Raw genomic sequence first — 20064 nt, forward strand, 5'->3', positions numbered from 1 at the left:
CTAACGACGCCCGTCGGCGGCGACGCGACTACTAACCGGGCTAATCGGACGGCGCGCTCGTCGGCGGAGAGTGCGGCTCCGCGCGGATGGCAGCAGGCGCTTCGCTCTGTCGCAGCCGGAGTCCATGGCGAGCGATGCTCTCCGGGCAGCACGGGTGTTCAGTGGTCTCTGTTGCAGCCGGAGTCCATGGCGAGCGGTGCTCTCCGGGCAGCACGGGTGTTCAGTGGTCTCTGTCGCAGCCGGAGTCCATGGCGAGCGATGCTCTCCGGGCAGCACGGGTGTTCAGTGGTCTCTGTTGCAGCCGGAGTCCATGGCGAGCGGTGCTCTCCGGGCAGCACGGGTGTTCAGTGGTCTCTGTTGCAGTCGGAGTCCATGGCGCGCGGTGCTCTCCGGGCAGCACGGGTGTTCAGTGGTCTCTGTCGCAGCCGGAGTCCATGGCGAACGATGCTCTCCGGGCAGCACGGGTGTTCAGTGGTCTCTGTCGCAGCCGGAGTCCATGGCGAGCGGTGCTCTCCGGGCAGCACGGGTGTTCAGTGGTCACTGTCGCAGCCGGAGTCCATGGTGAGCGGTGCTCTCCGGGCAGCACGGGTGTTCAGTGGTCTCTGTTGCAGCCGGAGTCCATGGCGAGCGGTGCTCTCCGGGCAGCACGGGTGTTCAGTGGTCTCTGTCGCAACCGGAGTCCATGGCGAGCGGTGCTCTCCGGGCAGCACGGGTGTTCAGTGGTCTCTGTCGCAGCCGGAGTCCATGGCGAGCGGTGCTCTCCGGGCAGCACGGGTGTTCAGTGGTCTACTGTTCGCAACCGGGAGTCCATGGCGGAGCGGTGCTCTCCGGGCAGCACGGGTGTTCAGTGGTCACTGTCGCAGCCGGAGTCCATGGCGGGCGGTGCTCTCCGGGCAGCACGGGTGTTCAGTGGTCTCTGTCGCAGCCGGAGTCCATGGCGAGCGGTGCTCTCCGGGCAGCACGGGTGTTCAGTGGTCTCTGTCGCAGCCGGAGTCCATGGCGAGCGGTGCTCTCCGGGCAGCACGGGTGTTCAGTGGTCTCTGTCGCAGCCGGAGTCCATGGCGAGCGGTGCTCTCCGGGCAGCACGGGTGTTCAGTGGTCTCTGTTGCAACCGGAGTCCATGGCGAGCGGTGCTCTCCGGGCAGCACGGGTGTTCAGTGGTCTCTGTTGCAACCGGAGTCCATGGCGAGCGGTGCTCTCCGGGCAGCACGGGTGCTTAGCTGCCTCCAAGCAAGCAAGCGTGACCGGTGGTCGACGGAGAGCCAAACGTGTCGTAGCCGGAGGTAGCCAGCGCACTCGGTGTTCTATAGCGAACCCAGCGCTGTCACCTGTCTCCGACAAGCCCAGGGCATTCCATAGCCCATGGGCAGTCCACAGAGATCAGCGGTCTTTAGGCAGCCTCGCGCGCACGCGGACAGCTCGGCTCGGGAGCTGACCCGGGCTCGGCGGCGACCAGCAGCCGACCATGGCGACATTCCAGCCGCGATTTCAAAGCGCCGCCGCCGCTCGGCGCCTTTGTGTGGTCGCACAACGGCTCTCAATTTTTGCCCCGGAAGCTCGCTTCTGCGAAATACCTGCCTCCGCTACGAACCAAACTATTTTAATCACGGACTGTGGCCGGCGGCGCCACTGCACGTAGAGCAATATGAATTGCGGCCGATTTTAACATCGTCGCTAGTCCGCTTTCTCACGTGCATAGTACGGCTCCAAACAGCGGAACGTGAACGCCGCCTGTGGTTGTAGGGTTTTTAATTGATTTGCAGAGAGCATATTACGGAGACTGATTCATCAGCCATGCCTGGTCGGTCGGTGACCAGTGCCGCATTGTCATGGAACGTTGGAGAAGCAGTCGAGGCATGTATTGTTTCAATTTATGGCAACATTATCGCGGATCTGCCGCCGGCAGCCGCCATTAATGCCCGTGCCGCGGTCACGGCCCCGTTTCATGACAGCTCCTAGTCGAAAAAGCCCTCCTCTATTAGCCGAAACACGATAAAACACTTAATGGACAACTCGTTGCCAAGTCAAGCTGGCTGAACGATCCCCTAACCGTTTGACTGATTGATAATAACTCCGATTTCACGCTCCGGCTGCGACATCCAACCAGTGCGGTGCGCTAGACCGGCGCCGGAACAACGCCGCCCCTTTACACGATTAGGTGCACCGCATAATGAGCGGCTGCCGCGCCGCCGACCGAGCCGCGGCTGGCCGTCGGCGCGCCGCGCTGCGCCGCGTTCGCCTCGTTACGGCCGACGGCCGGCGGCGCAGCGCTGTGACTGCACGGTGCGTGCGCCACAAAAACTGGCCGCCCCGCCGCCGGCCGCAGCCAAAATGGCGCCGGCCGCGTCGGCGCAGCAGAAGCTCGGTCGACGGAAACGGCGCCGGCGGCGGAGCCGGTCCCGTCCGCGATCAATCGGGGCTGAGGCCGCGACGGCACCGATCCGTCTCCACCGTCGACAGCGCGCCGAGAGAGCGCCAGAGGGCCTGCGTGAGGCAGGGAGGCAAACATCGGGAACAGGCTTTTAGACCGGTTCTGTATTTTTATTCACGTTTTAGAGTGATGCCGTTTAAAGCTTCCAAAGCTATATGTGTAATTAATGTTCTGAATTCTCGAACGTTATTATATCTTTTTGAGGCCTTATCTTTAAGTTAATCTAAAAAGGAACTTTGCTCTGTTTTTGTAGAATTGAATGTGGCTACCGAAATCCGAACATTTCCTTGAGCAGGCACTGCATGTGAGCAGATCGCGAAATTGTTGTTTGGTGTTGTTTGAAACCTCGCCCGCATCATGCATTACCGCCGTAAGCTTTATTGCTAACAAATGGGTGAAACATGCAAATTGCATTGTGAAGCAAAAGATGAGCCTTTCCTCACTTGCTGTTCCGGAAGTAATTGACGTGCTGTTCCAGAACTAACAGCACAGCTGTTTACACAGCTTCCGCCCACACTCTACTCCGGCAAAAGTCAACTCCAGTTTATGTAAGCCGGCGGCTGCCGTCCTGGTCCGGCTTACGTATTTGATTTATTTTGTTGACATTTTGCTGTAGATGTCAATAATTCAAATGAATTACATTCGGCTCGAGTCTTACCTTGTGGACACCCAAAAACATGCCTAGCTTCAGAGGAAAGATTAAGGCAGGAGTGAATTGTCAAAAATCCGCGGAACGTTTCAGTTTGCAATAACCCAACGTAAACAAACCTTAAAAGCAATAGTTACAAAGTACTCAATATTATCCATCCACATCCGGTCGTGTCTCACGGTGCAAACTCCCTGTAAAGCGTACATCAAATAGATTTATAGTTTCAGGAAGTCGGGGGACGCCTTCCATCTAATATTAGTTGCAGCTGGCATAAGCTGGCAAGTGGCATGTCAAATGCCCGAGAAATAACCCATCGGCGTATAAAGATAGATGGTCCAAAACCAAAAGCTTCAATGTAGATCTTTGGCCTCATGGCCTCTTGGCTTTCTTGGTTTGCTGCGCAAGGGGGTCACATAACGTTACAGGCTGCACGTACTGCGAGCTAAAAGTCCACCTATGAATTGATTTTCTCCCTTATTCCGTTCAGTTTTCCAGAACCACTAGATCACACGTTATTTTATCTAAGCATCAAACCCAATGCAGACTCTGAATGGCAGTAAGCTAAATGTGAGGCCATCCGTTCCTAAGAGGTTGCTCTAAGAGCTTAAAGGTTAGGTATGAGGTACTAACAGGTTAGAGACTATATATATATATATATATATATATATATATATATGTATATATATGCATATATGTATATATATACATATGTATATATATGCATATATATATATATATATATATATATATATATATATATATATGTGCGTTGTATCAGTCACTAGTAATATGTGGCTTCATCAACAGATGTGTGTTCAGTGGAGTAGGGGGAGAGGGGCATTGGTAGGCACCATCCCAAAGAAGAGTAAAGGCATATATATATTTGCTTCCCAAAGTTTTGTCTAAATGCCCATATTCTATTTATCAGGGTGCATTTTTGTGGCTTTCGCCAGAATCTTCTCGGACCAGCCAAGATGCACAATCGCGCTGGTCGATGAATGGTGTGCCGTTGACTCGGTCGACCGATGGATAGTGAACGGTGATGAAATCAAAGTTGGTAAGCAGCCACTTTGATTCTCTAACTTTGGCTCTGAGCGCCGTATTTTGACGCTGCTTTGAATTTGTTGCTTCCTTCGACGAAACTATTCTGACGCATCGCACGAAGTTATATCAGTTGCTGAAGCTGTGATGTGCGAGGGCCGGATCCGCCGCGGCGCGTTTACGCGGCTTGGAGCGCGATGCCTAGCGCCTGTCCCTGAACAGTGGGCATCTCAGATTTAGTGTGCTATTTCCAAAGACACCGGGCGGATACTCACTTTTGAAACTCGCCATGCCTGAAGGTCAGCCCGCCGGTGGAATGTCTCGCTGACACCCACCAATGCAATGCTTTTGAAAGGATTTTGTGGAAGGTTTGCCTGTTTTGCCCGCCTCATGCTGGCTATATCTGTAGACCACACGCCCTAGTGCTCCAAGGGGATGGTGCATGGACAGCGGACGGTGGCCGTGGTGGGGGCGGCCTCGGTCGCCAGGGCAAAGTGGAGCTTATGCACACCACCAGAGACTAGTATTCACCGCCATCAAATACGGAGCGCAAGGTCCGCTCAATACATTATATATGAGCGTCTAGCTATGAATTGAAGAGCTTTTGCAACTCAGATCAGGTTAGCGGATCATTTATTTTGCAGCCAGTATCAGCTTCCACCAAACTCTTGGTAAGTTGAGCTCTAAACCAACGGCCGGGACGTGCGGAACCAATTTCTCGCGATGCAAACGAAGCGTACAACTATGCCAGCAGCATTGATCAGGGGCAAATATGGCGCATCACCTGTTACATTCCCAAATCAGCCATTCACAAAGTTGGCTGGCTGCTGCTCTCACGCCTTAAACAAACTGTACAGTGGGCCGATATCCATGGGCCGATATCCAGACGACAGACCCTGAATGGACCAGTAAACTCATGTCATGGTGACGGGCTAACATGAAGGGCGTGGCATTCAAGTGGTAAGAAAATCAAACATGTTGTAAAGAGCAATTTAGAAACCAGCAAAACGTTAAGCCGTTTATTACATTTACAGACTCTTTCGCTGATGCACAGCAGCTGATGCTTTCGCTGATGCTGATACACAGCAGCAAAATATCTACGCAGTAATCGCAGTATCTGCGCAGTATCTAATGAACTACGCAGGCTCATGGTTAGGTGCTCCAGTCATATGTCTACAGCTTCCCGTGGGATAATTACTGTTAGTTGCTCCAGTCATCTGTCTACAGTTTCCGCCGGGATAACTGCTGTTAGTTGCTCCAGTCATCTGTCTACAGTTTCCGCCGGGATAACTGCTGTTAGTTGCTCCAGTCATCTGTCTACAGTTTCCGCCAGGATAACTGCTGTTAGTTGCTCCAGTCATGTCGGAACTGTAGTGCTCCAGTCATCTGCCTACAGTTTCCGCCGGGATACCTGCTGTTAGTTGCTCCAGTCATCTGCCTACAGTTTCCGCCGGGACACCTACTGTTAGTTGCTCCAGTCATCTGTCTACAGTTTCTGCCGGGATAACTGCTGTTAGTTGTTCCAGTCATCTGTCTACAGTTCCCGCCGGGATAGCTGCTGTTAGTTACTCCCGTCATCTGCCTACAGTTTCCGCCGGGATAACTGCTGTTAGTTGCTTCATTCATCTGCCTACAGTTTCCGCCGGGATACCTGCTTTTTGTGATTTCTGAATTTTTCTGGGTAAATGACGTGAAACAGGATGGGCGGGTTCCTAGACATCTGTGAATTTGCATTACATGCTTACGCGTGATTTGTGTACTATCACTCTGATTGGTTAGATCGTTTGATTTTTGTTTTTGTTTTGACAGCATAAGTGCCCACGCAGCACTTGAAACACGAACTCGTTGATTTCCCAGCGCGCCTCTGCGTGGCGTCTTCAACGCGTGATCTGTCAAGCAGTCAAGATGTCAGATGTGCGCGGCTGTCGGGTCAGATGTGCGCGGCTGTCGGGTCAAAAGCTGGCCTCTGATCCGAGCCATTAAACGCAAGCGTGGCGTTGCGTGATATTGCGTCTGGAATGATAGATTCTGTAGCATTGCTATCACGATAAGCACGTTGTATGCAACCTCAAAGGGGCACGTGCCCAGATTACGAATGCCCAGAAATTGGATGGATTATAATCAGGTTATTTGATCTTGCCACTTATCAGCTGTTCAATGCATGGGAAAAGGTGAAGACAACGTGAAAGATGCCAGAGTATAATGAGCCGTCGCCTCCTCTTTGATTTCCTTATCAGCCGGTATCACTTCCGTGCACATTAACAACTCGTCGTGTTTCATCCCTCAGTCCGGCTGAGATCGCATAACAGAACAGTTGCACGCCGTCGGCAGTGTCAGCCCGGTGTCGGTCGCCGCGGGAGGCTGCGGATCTCCGGGACCAGCCCACGCTCATCACCGCCGACTATCGTGCGCAAATCCTCTTCAACTACCAGCGGGGCGCCCGGGTCCGTTTCATGAAGTCGGCTTTTTGCTGGCGGCTACGATTCCCGACTGACAATGATTTAATTGGTGTTGGTTTGTTGTTCGTGCGCTACCGCCTGCTGCGGCCAAGATAGGCTGTGCCGCACGGCGCAGCTGGGTGGCCCGGCACGAACGCGCCATGATTGACGTATTGCCCGGCCGGGCGGCCCAACACAAACAGTATGAGACTCGACGTTAATGTCGGCCCGCAGCGAGGCTGCATGGACGGCCGACGCGGGACGGGTGAGGAGGCCGGGTCACCGACGGCAGCGTCGGCGGAGCGCGCCGGCCTGCCGACGCCCAGTCCTCTTGCCGTTCTCCGGGGACGCGCTGGAACGTGGCGCGTCCGTTATCAGATGACCGGTGGCGGCCCGGGCCTGGGCCGCGCGCCTAATGACCAGGCCGTGATGAGCGCCGTCCGGAGTCCGCTTATCCGGCCATCGCGTCGTCAGATGCTATTCCAATTTGGGCCTGGCTGGTCCGCGCCGATCGGGGCCATCGCGCCGGCGGCGGCGGTGGCGGCCACCATTTTGAGGGCGGCGGCGGCGGCGCGCGTGCGTGAGAAGCCTGCCGATCGGCCCCAGGAGACGGTCACCCGTCCGCGGAGCACAATGGCCCGACCGAGACCAGAAAAAAACACGCCACAAAATGTCGGCCGGATCGGCGGCGGCGTACCGCAGCTTTTTATTCGGCCCCGAGAGCGCGCGAGGAGTGGACAATGGATGTGAGACTGGCCTCTCCGGCTCTGTGGTGTTTTGCTCCTTGCTCTTCCTCGGCCGCGGGCTTCTTTGTGTTTCATTTGACAATCTCTGTTAGGCTGCCGGTCGACATTTGTAGCCGGTGACATTTGCGTGTGCACATTTGGAAGCTGTCATAATTGTTTGCTCTTTTAATTATATTCCATGCGTATTCTCTAATTGTGCTGCATATTTAAACCAGTGTAAATCCTTTACCCACGATCGCTTCTCTGTTTTCTGCACAACTGATCAGCGTCTTGTCCATCCCGTTTTGAATGTCCTGGTTGGAGTAAAAACTCTATGGTTTCCCTTTGAACGTGTTGTGACGGCGTGCAACATTTAGGAGCACACCGGCACCGCTTGCCCAATTTGTGACTGTCACATGCACTTCTGTCAGTTTCCCTTCGCGACTGTCACATGCACTTCTGTCAGTTTCCCTTCGCGACTGTCACATGCACTTCTGTCAGTTTCCCTTCGCGACCAACCGCGGAATTTCAAACGCCGTTTGACGTTTCTGTTTTTTTTTTTGTCTTCGGGGAGGTTTTACCTATCAGGTGATCTTGATTTCAATGTTTCACCATCGTACCACGTCGCAGCCAATTAACGAGGAATCTGGCGGGATGTTTTTGCCGGTTGAGCAAGGCAGCGTGATTATGCGGCAGCACGGTTCGCCAAACCGTCGGCGCCGGAATTTGGCCGGCTTGCAGGGAGGTACGCGCTAGCGGCGGCAGAACGCAAACTCCGCCGAACGCCGTGGGGCCACGGGGTGGCGGCCGTGGCGCGCACGACGAGCTCGCTTCACTGGCGCCCGGCCACGCCGTCTCATTACCCGGCGCTCCGCCGACGGCCGGGCGCGGTGACCCCTGCGTGCCGGGTGGCGCGCCGGCGCGACCCAGCCCCGCGCCCGCCGGCGAGCCCGCCGCTTCCAGCGCACAATAGAATTCTCATTATATCCTCGTTACCCGCGTCCGGTCGTGTTTTGGATTCTGCGGCCTAAAATTACCGCGCCAACTGCGCCCCCATCCGTCTTCTGCCGCTTACGGCGCGTCGCGTCGAGGCCGACGGGGAGGACAGGCGCGGGGAGGAGCCGATACGGGAGCCGGGCGGGGAGCCGGGTGAGGAGCGGCGTTCCGACACGGGCGAGACGGGGGCCGGGCGGGAGCTGCGCTCCGGCAGATCGACCGACCGACGAGGAGACAGGCCAGACAAGCAGCCGGAAGAGACGCGCCGACAGACGCAAAAATCGATTGGCCACGGATTCGGCGAGAGCGGACGACGGCAAAAACGCTGCGGCTGCCTTCAAACCGAGCGGAGCCGGCGCAGGAACACGACCCGGTGCGCGTCGGCCACCGCCGCCGCCGCCGCCGTCACGCCGCCGCTGGCGCCACATCTGCGGCGGCGGCGGTGCCGACTGCGCGCCACGTGTGACGCTCGGCGCGTAACACCGCGCGACGGCGCGTCAGGGCGCCGAGCGGCCGCGCGTAACACGAGACGCCAGCTATGCGCGCCCGGCACGGGACGGCCGCGACGCGCCGGCCGACGCGCCGAATTACGACCGCCATCCGTCATAGCGCCGGCTAATTTTGTAGGCCGCGGAAAAATATTTGGTTAAATGGCGCCGGCGGCTGCGGTGCGTATTTGGGGAGCATGCCGCCAGCCATGCGCCGGTGCATGTCGCCGGCGAGGTATGCAAACACGCGCTGCCAATCAATAGCGGGCCGGGGCGGGGCGGGCCCGGCGCCTGCAACGGCACGCGGCGGCCGGGACTGCTGCTGGGGAGCGCGCACTTGGGAGGCGGCGTGTCGCGACGGCGCGTGAACGATGCGGCTCGGCCCGGCCGGATGCGCGCGCCGCAGCCAGCCAGCTGCAGCCCCCGCCGGCCGGTACGGCGTGTGAAATCTGTCGGCACGCCCGATTAGGTCGTGATTTGCGGCATTTTTGCAGTTCCTGTCTGTAACGAAGGGCAATGTGGCTTCTCTCTCTCCGGTGAAAAAGTCTAGTTAATTGGTGTGTTTCTGTAGTTGAGGGATCAAGTTGCCTCCGTAATTAATGCGAATAATGTTTACCATGACCGCGAACATTTGCCATGAGGAGTAGCACATCTGAGCATATGCCGGTCAGGGCTTTCACGTCACGGTGAAATGAAGCGCCTGCTCATTATTATTGCCCGATAGGATGTTAGCATTTCAACAGCGCATTTTTCCATATGATAATGCAGCTTTCTTAAAAATAAATAAGTGGGTGTTGCCTTGAGTTTCCAAAAAAGTTATGTCGTTTTTATTGCAGGATTTGACAGCCAGAAGACGAAACCAAATTGAAACTGAACAATAGCCGATGGCAATTGGAATGGACAAGTGCAAGTTAATTTGAGATATGGACAAGTGAACAAACTTTTAAGGGCCATGCATTCTACCATTTTGATACCTAACTGTCTCCTACCCCAGTGGAGCAGCGTCTATAGAGTTGCAGGGAAAATCGAAGGCAAATGGGGAACGCATTACCACTCCCAAAAAACTGAGGCTGCTAAAAGTGCAACGGGCCGGAAAGATAATGTTTTGCCATTTATTTTAATCATTCGGCTTTGAGGCAGACAATCATCAAGGATCATGCCCTAGAGCGCGACCAAACAACATTTTATGTTACTCCAAATCGGTCCTGTGGCAGGCACTTGCTTTTTTCTGGAACATAGCTACCTGCTGCTCGGGGAGCTCGGGGGCTCGTTAGCGAGGTCGACGCATTTGTGTTTTTTTTTCTCGGCGGGAACGGACGGAATGTCGCGATAAGCTGGAGAAGGGCACTAAGCGGGACCTGAGACGGATTTAGGGTTACGGCTTGATAAGCTGTCCGATAGACAAATAGTCAACCTATGTGACCATGTCAGATGACGTTTACGGAAGTCTGTCGAGAGAAATGAGCCGGTTATTGAGACCTGGTGTTAGCCCACAGGAACATTTCAGCCTGACGGAGAGACCCGCTTGGCCCATTCTCATCAATCCTCCCCATAAATCGCGTAAAACACGCCTTCACCTTGCTAATTGATCTGCCAATTTCGAAACACCGTGATGACCAGTGTCAACTGTGAGCATTGACCCATGTTCACTGCGTTGTGACGCTGAGAGTGCCGCTGCCTCCCTGCACTTCATTATGTCCGAACACCGTTTCTCTGCCGGGCAGAGTACACGTCGGACCTGGACCACATGGGGTACGAGTCACCCGGACCGCACAGCCAGCGCAGCAAGCGCATGCGCACCAGCTTCAAACACCACCAGCTGCGTACAATGAAGAGTTATTTCGCACTCAACCAGAACCCAGACGCCAAGGACCTGAAGCAGCTGGCGCAGAAGACGGGCCTGTCGAAGCGCGTGCTGCAGGTGAGAGCGCGTGCGGGTCTCCACCAGACTCTGCACCGAATACCTGGGCTTCCTTTCGACTACGCAACTGAGCCGACGACCATTTTTTGTATTTGGCCGACAGACCGGTTTTAGTTTTTACTGTTATCAACATGCAGGTATTCTTCGGTGTTAGTCCCTAGGCTGAAGTTAAGGCTGATGTACGGAGCGCCTGTTCCAGCCTGGCAGAGCAGCTGTTCCAGTTCGCTGCTGCTAGCTCGCAGCCCCAGCTAGTAGCAGCAAACAGTCACAGACTGGCACTCTGCCTGCACTCTCCACAGCATCAGGACCTTTGGAAGGACACGCTTTGTTGAACCCGCGGTCGCATTAGTCGCACGACACGCTTCCCGAGCCTCCTATCCGGAAAAGGCATGTGCTTATGAGCGGGCGTCGGGTGTAGACGATGCAGCTATGTGTTCACTTACCATGCTTCATGATTTATGATCCATCTCCAGCTAGGTCATGTCCACTAGAAATACACTGTGGCAAGCTCACGCCCTATCATTAATGCAACGTACTCACGCTATTTCTTGCATTGAAAAGTTTCCGCAGTGAAAAACACGCTTTCACATAGCCGTGTTACAACCGACGAAAGACGCCGCCGCGCGACAAAATGTGGGCAACGTCGACGCGTCGCGCCACACGTCAGTCCAACGTGCGTCTGTCGGATTTGTTTCGGACAGGTTAGAGCAAAGATTCCCGTAAAGCTCCTCGCGTTTTTACTGCTATCAAGACGGCAATGCACCAATTAAAAGGGCACTTTTGAAACAAGCTATAAAAAGAATGCTTGAAATGTCTAAAGCATCCCACAAGGACAGATAAGGATCCACAGGGACGGACACAGACAGGGGCCCAAAGGAAGTAATCGGCAGTGAAGCGGGCGATCCACTGTTCTGAGATTTTCTCTCAATGTTCAACAAGCTGAGGCGTGTGGCAAGAAAGATGTTGCCATGCAAAGTACGCAGGCCGTATATTCACGACAACCACTATGAACGTATCCACTGTTATCGATGTATTTGATCATAATGATAACAAACGTGAAGCGGTGTCAAAACGCCAGCGACGTCGGTAAAAATACTCATTGGCTCTTAAACTGCAGCATGGCAGGAGGTGCCGGCTAAACGAAGATATCACGATAAGGTTCTTGATGATCGCTTCACGGAAAAAGTAAAACACGTGACCTCTGTCGACGTTTACACACTAATGCAGCACGCCTTCGCTGTCTGGATGTTCCGACATCACTTGAAAGCCTGTTAGTCGTGAGCGTCTCGACGTGTGGTGTTAGTGTAACTCCACCGTCACACCGTCGTCGTGCGGGGAGCGTGTCCGACCGCGCACAGAACAATGTCCGGTGATCAGAGAATATTTCTCGTAAGTAGGTGTCAGCAGCATACGGTTGGAGCAATGTCCACCTGAAGCTTGGGTAGAAGCCATGGTTTTATATCGCTCGAAACGCTTTTCTAATTCATGGTCTCACCCGAGCCCATTTGTTGTATGGCGTCGTTCGAGCAATTCTTTCCAAAAAATGTGGGGCGTGCCGAGGAAACACTTGAGTGCGTGAAATGCCCCACCGGGTTGCCGAGCGCAGTTTGGAGGCCCACAAACAGCTTAGTGCCGCGGTTTCCTCCTAACCCACCCGCTCACCCAATAACAGAATTTACATGTAACTCGTCAACGCCCTGGTAGGAAGGAATTACATAAACATTCACAAACTAATGTCAAGTCTGGTCGTGAGGTTCCTTCCCTCTCCGCCATTCAATGCGCTGTATAAACATTCACAAACTAATGTCAAGTCTGGTCGTGAGGTTCCTTCCCTCTCCGCCATTCAATGCGCTGTATAAACATTCACAAACTAATGTCAAGTCTGGTCGTGAGGCTCCTTCCCTCTCCGCCATTCAATGCGCTGTGACTTGTGTCCCTATGAAGCATTCGAATATCATGTGTGGATTTTGGTTACGATATTTCGAAGGGCGGTGTCCTTTACAACTGTTCAACATAATTTAAAGTTTTTCTCGAATTCTCGTGCTGTCTGCTTAATTTAAGAAAGCTTACCTATTTTGCTGAATTTGGTACACATGGGTTTGATGCTTTGCCGCGTTGGCTGCTTTGGGCACATCGCAATTATTAAAAGACAATGGCAGTGCAGCCTCATGTACTTTCTTTTCCCTTCTCAACGCCGCCTTTCACAGCATTACGGGTATGTTAAATGGTTATAATAGTGTGATGGCGTTTAGCAGGATCCATGGTGTTCAAACACTTCGCCCATCTTGATACACATTTGGGGTACTTTACGCAACATGGCCAAAAACGTTACATCGTCTTTGCACAGTCAAACCCACCAGTAGGACCTAGAAGCCTTTGTTGACACATCTCCAGGCTGCCTATGTAATGACGTGACCGTCAGATTCATAGTGACTGATTTGATAGTATGCCCTGTATCGATTGGTAAGACTTGTAAGAAAGTCTGCCGATGGTTTCTCGGTTAGGAGCAAAACTCAGCGCATTAAAGACGTTAGTGTAGTTTGAAAGGTCAAGACAGTGAAAGTAAGAAACCGGCGTCAGAAGGTCTGGCTACGAATGCTGATCACCGACCTTTTAAGGTTGCAGGAGAGTCAGTACAGTGGTTTCAAACGTAGTAGTTGGCCCAATACTTCATCGTGATTTATGTTGTGATTTAAAACGTGACAAGAAGTGTGTGCTGCAACCAATCTGTTCAGTGCATAAACGCTTGGAGTTCGGCCCAGGCTAGCACATCTTTGCGTCATTGGCACTGTAGTTACCATTAAAAGAAGCGCCGCGTTACTACACCAAAATGGGTAATTTAATATATATCGAACACAATTGCGTGGCGAGGAAACGACCTTGCTGGTTGGAATAGAAGGTAGCTATTTATGTTCGCGGCCAGGCCACTGGGAGGATGTGAGCAAACTTTGCGTAGAGCAAATTGATACACATGAACACTATTTAACACCGTTATTCACCTTTCCGCACGACCTTATCTTAAGGCAAGGGACAAGGCTATGTTCTAAAATAAAGTCACGGTTTCGGTGTAGCCTAACTTCGAAATGTCTATGACAAGAAAAAAACGCTCTGAAATTTAATGCGCAGAAAGTTGGCGTACGTTTGCCTGGTTGAAAGGACTTCATTTGATTCAAGTTATGGTTTCATAAGATAGTAATGACTGCGGATGATCAAAACCATAGCTGCTTTGTAAAGTTTCTTCCAGGGTCTGGCAATAACACCGGCCCATCGAGAAACGAGCACCAAGTAGTCAAATCTCGCAATGGTGACATTATTATGTTTATTTTAGTTGCACGCAAAACACAAAGTGTTACGGTCCAAGACCAGGCGTAAATAATGTTTCTGTTATTCGGGAGATGTTTACTTTAAAGAACTGTCTTTTGGAATCGGGATAGTCTGTTCCCTAAGGAAACAAGAAAGGCAAACAAACTTGTCGTTGGGTTCAAATCCTTTTAGGATTTCTCGGCTGACCCTGAACCTGGGGCCACATCAACAGCACATACATCACTGGTGTCCTCCCCTGCCGCCCCATTATGCAGCGGATGTCTGCATCCTCCCGTGTGACCTCGCCGTCGCTGCTGCATTGTGCAGAATGACCCGCCCGTCCGCCGCAACCAGCCACCGTATCCAGCTTAGTTCTCAGAACCGCCGCACCGCCGCCGCCGACCCCGGCGGAAACCACGCAAGCGATGGTCCTCCGCGCGGCGCGGCGGTCTCCGGAGGCACCAGGTTCACGCCTCCGGCTGGCCAGCGCTCCGCCGGCTCCGCGGCTCCGCGGCTCCGGAGGCTCCCGCGCGCCGCGATCCCATCTGGCTTCCGCCGGCGCCGTGGCCGCGCGGGCCGCGCGTCTCACAGCATTGTCCTCGACGGCTGGCGGTGACGCTCGCCAAAGCGGCGGACAATGGCGGATCGGAAGCGCGCTCGGTGGCCGCGCGCTATGCGCCGCCCGCCGAGGCCGCGCGCCGTAATTAGGCCCGCCGCCGCCGAGACCTTTTTACGCGTCGTACTTTATTTGTTTTTGTTTGAAAACGAGCGCGAGTGGCCTGGCGATAAAGGAAGTGGCCCGGTCGGACAATTGAATGCGATGGCCGCGATAGCGACGCGGTCAGACAGCCGTGTTCCGGTCGGAGAAGGAGCGCGCGGTGCCGCCCCGTGACAGGGTCACACGCCCCCTCCCCTCCCACCCCTCTCCGCATCAGAGACCCGGCTCGGTCCGGACGAGCCTATGTCGGTTTTAATGGGCCCGCTTAATTCGTTCAATTAATGGTGGTGCTGGTGATGGGAGGACGGGAGAGCCGGGCGGGGCGGGGCGGAACGGGGCGGGGCGGGCTCGCTCGGTCGGGACGGGCGGGGTCACTCTCGGCGCTGACGTCAGCGTCCGATGGCGGTCGGCGCCGCGGGCCGGGGCTAGCGCTGTACCGGATCCGTGCCGCTCCCACCGACCGAACCTCACACGTTGCGCGCTGCTGGAGCGCGACCCAAACCTGCACTCCAGGAACAGCGGACGGGAGAAGATGAAAAAGGACGGGAAAGTCCGCCTAACTTGACCTCGCTGACAGTGCCGCCCAGCCGTGGGCCGGCAGCGTTGTCACGGTGATGGACGCTCCACCTCCTCGTGGCGACGTCGCGTGGGCCGCTGTCCGGTCCTGTCGCGGCCGGACGGGTGCAGCTCCGGACGAGCCTCGATGGATCCGATAGCGGCCGGCGACACGTGACGTCATGGGGCGCGGACCCGCCGCCGTGAGGGCGGCGCGGATCAGACGCTGTCGGGTCAGACATGGCGGCGGCCGTGGTCTCCGCCCGCTACTCACAGATGGTCCTGATAGCCGCGCCGGTCTGCCATGCAGCGGTCAAACCTCACTGGCTCTGAGGCGGTCACGTGGTCGGGCCGGGCAGCAGCAGTGCAGGCACGCAGGACGGTCATGTGGTCGGGCCGGGCAGCAGCAGTGCAGGCACGCAGGACGGTCACGTGGTTGGGCCGGGCAGCAGTAGTGCAGACACGCAGGACGATCACGTGGTCGGGTCGGGCAGCAGCAGTGCGGACACACAGGAGGCGGGGATGCGAGCTGTGTGGTACGTTCAGACGATCTGGGGAGAGGCACACAGTGTCTATGATTTAAGGAACCTGTTATGTTAATTCGATTTTATCTGGTTAGTTTCTCAAGCCACGTCCCGAAAACACCATTGCGAATATTTCAAAACATCGGGAATACACTCATGCCAAGAACATGAGAAATGTCTGATCGATGCGGAGGCTTTCATTACGCCATCTAGGAACCGTTGCATGTTTGTAAAATGTCGTTTGACCGCATCGTATCTGCTAACCTGGTAATTAATTCTGCTTCTACTTGCGCACATGTTGCCGCCTACCACCCGTCCTCAGGCTCTTAGCATGTGGTCAAAACCTCTAGTCAAGTCACTAGTCAAGAGCTGCGAAGACCTAGATGTCTTACGCGACCCAATGTTTCTATGCAACGCCTGTATCTCAATGCTGCCTTTCGCAAAAGGGGGACTGCTCTACTCCGTCTCCCGTGCTTGTGCGTTTGGGGGGGGGGGGGGGGCGGAGTTCGTGCGGCTTGTCACCCCGTGCCACGTGTGTCGTGTCGGTGGGCTCATCCGGCTAACCGGCGGCCCTCGTCTGCCGACAGGTCTGGTTCCAGAACGCGCGTGCCAAGTGGCGGCGGACGGTGCTGCGCCAGGAGAAGTCCGGCGAGTCCAAGGACGGTCTGCAGCCGCTGCACGGCGACCCGGGTGGCACCGGCCGCCCGCTGACCGACCCCGGCCTGGAGGGCGCCTCCTCCTCCATGGGCTACGGCGACCTCTACGCATGATGGGCCGCGCCACCCGCCGCCGACCGGCGACCAGGGCGCCGGAGCAGAGCGCTGCTGCGGTGACCGGCGCCGGCGCTCCGCCTGCTGCCCGTCACCAGCCCCGGAGCGCTGCTGTGGCGACCAGCGCGGGCGTGAGGCGCGCTCCCAAGCGGTCCGCCGCGCCCGGTTATTCCACAGCCGGCGCGCCTGTGCGCCGGCTGAACACTGAACAGGACGAGCCGCCGCTGGGACAGCTCTAGCGGGCCGGGGCGCCCGCTGCTCGGCTCGAGCTCCTGTCGTTCGGTAGGCGGCCGAGCGTGATACTCAGAGGTCTGTGGCCGCCGCGCCCCGTCCGCGACGGGCGCGCACGGGCGGCCTCGCCGTTTGTTGTCCTCCACGTGTCCTCCCGCGTCTTGAAGCTCTTCGATGGCCTTCTGATCTCTCCAGGCGCCTCCTCCCCGCCTCTGTCGAACCAGTCGGCCGTCGGCACCCGGCTCAGCCCTCCCCGAGTCCGGACGTGTATTCCCCAAACCACGGTCGCCACGTCCTGCGATCCCCGTTCTCCCTTCGCCGGCAGCGGCGTCGCTTTGCCGTCAGCCGCATATCAGGCCCGGCCCGTCGCCAGACCATCGATGACGTACGGGCGGAGCCGGCGCGTCGTCGGTCGCCAGCTGACGCGTCGGCAGCGACGCGGCCGGCGTTCGCGCGTCGCGAACACCCCGACCGCTTCGCCGCCTGTCGGGGCGAGGCCGGCGCTGGGTGGTGGCTTCCCCGGCCCGCCGCCGGTCGCGGCGGACAGCCAGCGCGCTCTCAAGAGTGTGTGTGCGTGTAGGTGCGTCTGTGTCCGTCGGCCAAGCGCGTATCGTCGCTCCCCAGCCACCTTGTTACGTAACTATGTGTATCGTGTTTTGTGTCATTGACCTGCGCTCGTCGCAGTGTCCTCTCGTTGTACTTGTATATGCATGCGTGTATGTAATACAACTTGTGATATGAGATGGTGCCGGCTGTTTTCGATGGCAGCTCAGAAGTGATGTTGAGATTTGGAGAGGGCGGGATGGTGAAGGAGTGATGGGTCTCTCGGATGATGCACGCCTCAGCGATATCGCTTGTGCAATCTGGCGCATTTTGGCAACGGCATTGGCGTGTTATTTGTCGGCTGGGGCCATAATCGAGGACTGAACTTCTGCATTGTTGAGTGAGTGACTACAGCTGCCTGATAGGATACAAAGCGAGCACTGGTGTGAGGCTCCAAGTCTTAATGCATCTCATTTCAGCGTGGAAGGACGTCCGTTCGTTTCGTTGTTCCATGAGCGGTCTAAGTACAACATAACATTTGTCATTATCATGTGCCCAGTCCTCATTACAAGAGGTTATCACACAGGCAGATATATTGTATCAGACAGTGCAATGGCAAGTTAAGGTACCCTTTTGCCTGTTTTTGTAGCATAGCTCGGGTTTCATATCTTGACAGTACTCGCTGCATGCAGTCACTTGTCGTTCCTCTTCAGTTATCCCCAAGTAGCAAAGCGGATGACATTGAAATGCCAAAATGTTCTCGATGATTTAATTTGGGCTTTTCAAAACCCCTTATCGTCATTGAGGCGACACAGCATACGCCTACTTCACAAGATGCCGTACTTTCATAAATGGACATTTCAATAAAAATATCACAGAGGGCAGCCCTTCCCCTACCCCACACTCAACTCAAGCCAATGGCGCCATCGGTGCTGGTCGCGCGCCGGAATTCCCGGCTACTGAACTCCCCAACCGGTACAGACCCCGTGCCGCCACCGGTGATGACTTCCAGCACTCCAGGACGGCTTCCGCCAGCGGTGTGAGCGCGCCCCGAATACGCCCAGCCGGTCAGTGGCCGCTATTTGTGAATGAAATGGAGAATGCTTGTCGGCCCGGCGCGCGGCCGGCGATGGGCAGATAACCGGTAAGAGAGAAGTCATGTCTATAACTCATCGTCACCTGTCGGCGGGAAGGGTTGCCACTGCGACCGCGTCTTGCGAGCCATCACTGATGGTCGAGGTGATACGCGGCGGCGCGGGTCATGGGAAATGGCGGGCGTCGGCTCGGGGCGGGGTCACGGGACGGCAGGGACGCCGGGCAGCGGGGTCACGGGACGGCAGGGACGCCGGGCAGCGGGGACATGGGGCGACGGGGACACGGGGCGGCGGGGTCACGGGACGGCAGGGACGCCGGGCAGCGGGGTCACGGGACGGCAGGGACGCCGGGCAGCGGGGACATGGGCGACGGGGTCCCAGAGCGGCGGGGTCACGGGACGGCAGGGACGCCGGGCCGCGGGGACATGGGGCGACGGCAACACGGGGCGGCGGGGTCACGGGACGGCAGGGACGCCGGGCAGCGGGGACATGGGGCGACGGGAATACGGGGTGGCGGGTACACGTGGCGGCGGGGACGTGGGCGGCGGATTCCCGAGGCGGCGAGGACACGGGGCGGCGGGGACGTGAGGTGGCGGGGACACGGGACGGCGGGGACATGGACGGCGGGGTCCCAGAGCGACAGGGACACGGGGCAGTGGGAACACGGAGCGGCAGGGTCCCGGAGTGGCGGAGACACGTGGTGGCGGGGCCACGGGACGGTAGGGACCGGGGTGGTGGGGACGTGGGCGACTGGCGCGCGGCCGGGTGGACTGGGCGGCGCCGCACTATGCTGTCTGCTTGCCGCTCTCCTGCACTGCTTCGGTCCACGTTGCCAGTAGCGCAGCCAACGAGCAATGAGTGGGGGGGGGGGGGGGGACTTAGGCCCGAATTTGTTTGTTTGCACCATACACAGTCGCCAACAGGAGGTAAAAATTGGCGGATGCATACTCACTGAGCTCCCTCCTTAACAACATCCTGGCTACGCCTCTGCGCGTTGCTTTCTAAAACCATCACCAGGTTTGGATTTCCAGTTGCTTTTCGTCTGCACCACTCCATTTCATGTTACTTTCTCTGTCTATACATATGATATGGGGGCAAAACGCCATCGACTTTCACAATACTCGTAGGCGCAATCCAAGCCTCTCGAATTAAACCTGAAAGGAATGCCACTAATAAGATAATGGGCACGTTTGAGATTAATCTTCAGTAACCACTGTTTCGCAGGGTGCATTACATTGTGTCTGTTTTCGTGGTCGTCTCAATATCGGCATTCATTGAGCACTACATAAGCAGAAGATCGATAAGTGCCAGATACAACCCCATATGGTCCGAGCACAAGCGAATCGACAATCAGATAGAGCCCTAATTCCATATCTGATCAGTGATCAGTTCATTATTAAAACGGCAGCATGGGACCGGCCCATATGTTTGGTTGAGTCTTGGATACGATAGCAACAGCGCACTATCATTCGACGAGTCTTGCTCTTTTGGGCGCGTCGAGTACCACAACCATTCTGCTATCCTATCATTCGGTATAACCATGGCTTTCCCGCGGATCAGCTAGAAGGGCGAGTGACGATGACCATATGTGGCTAACATGAAGCTGCGAGTCAAGAGATTCCGCTCATCATGCGCAA

General features: G+C 55.9%; 1 protein-coding gene across 1 annotated transcript in view; it reads left to right on the top strand.

The window, feature by feature from the left end:
- The window catches only part of LOC119103016 (LIM/homeobox protein Lhx9), a 21347-nt gene extending 4173 nt beyond the window's left edge, over positions 1-17174 (top strand). Inside the window, exons 3-5 of the mRNA XM_037226466.1 lie at positions 10493-10689; positions 16377-16452; positions 17164-17174. Of these exons, the coding sequence (XP_037082361.1) occupies positions 10493-10689; positions 16377-16452; positions 17164-17174 (284 nt within the window). The remainder of the gene's footprint in view (positions 1-10492; positions 10690-16376; positions 16453-17163) is intronic.
- The last annotated feature ends 2890 nt before the right edge of the window (positions 17175-20064 follow it).

This window comes from Pollicipes pollicipes, unplaced genomic scaffold (genome assembly GCF_011947565.3).
Source record: "Pollicipes pollicipes isolate AB1234 unplaced genomic scaffold, Ppol_2.1 Scaffold_5724;HRSCAF=6776_pilon_pilon_pilon, whole genome shotgun sequence".
NCBI classification, from domain to species: Eukaryota; Metazoa; Arthropoda; class Thecostraca; order Pollicipedomorpha; family Pollicipedidae; genus Pollicipes; species Pollicipes pollicipes.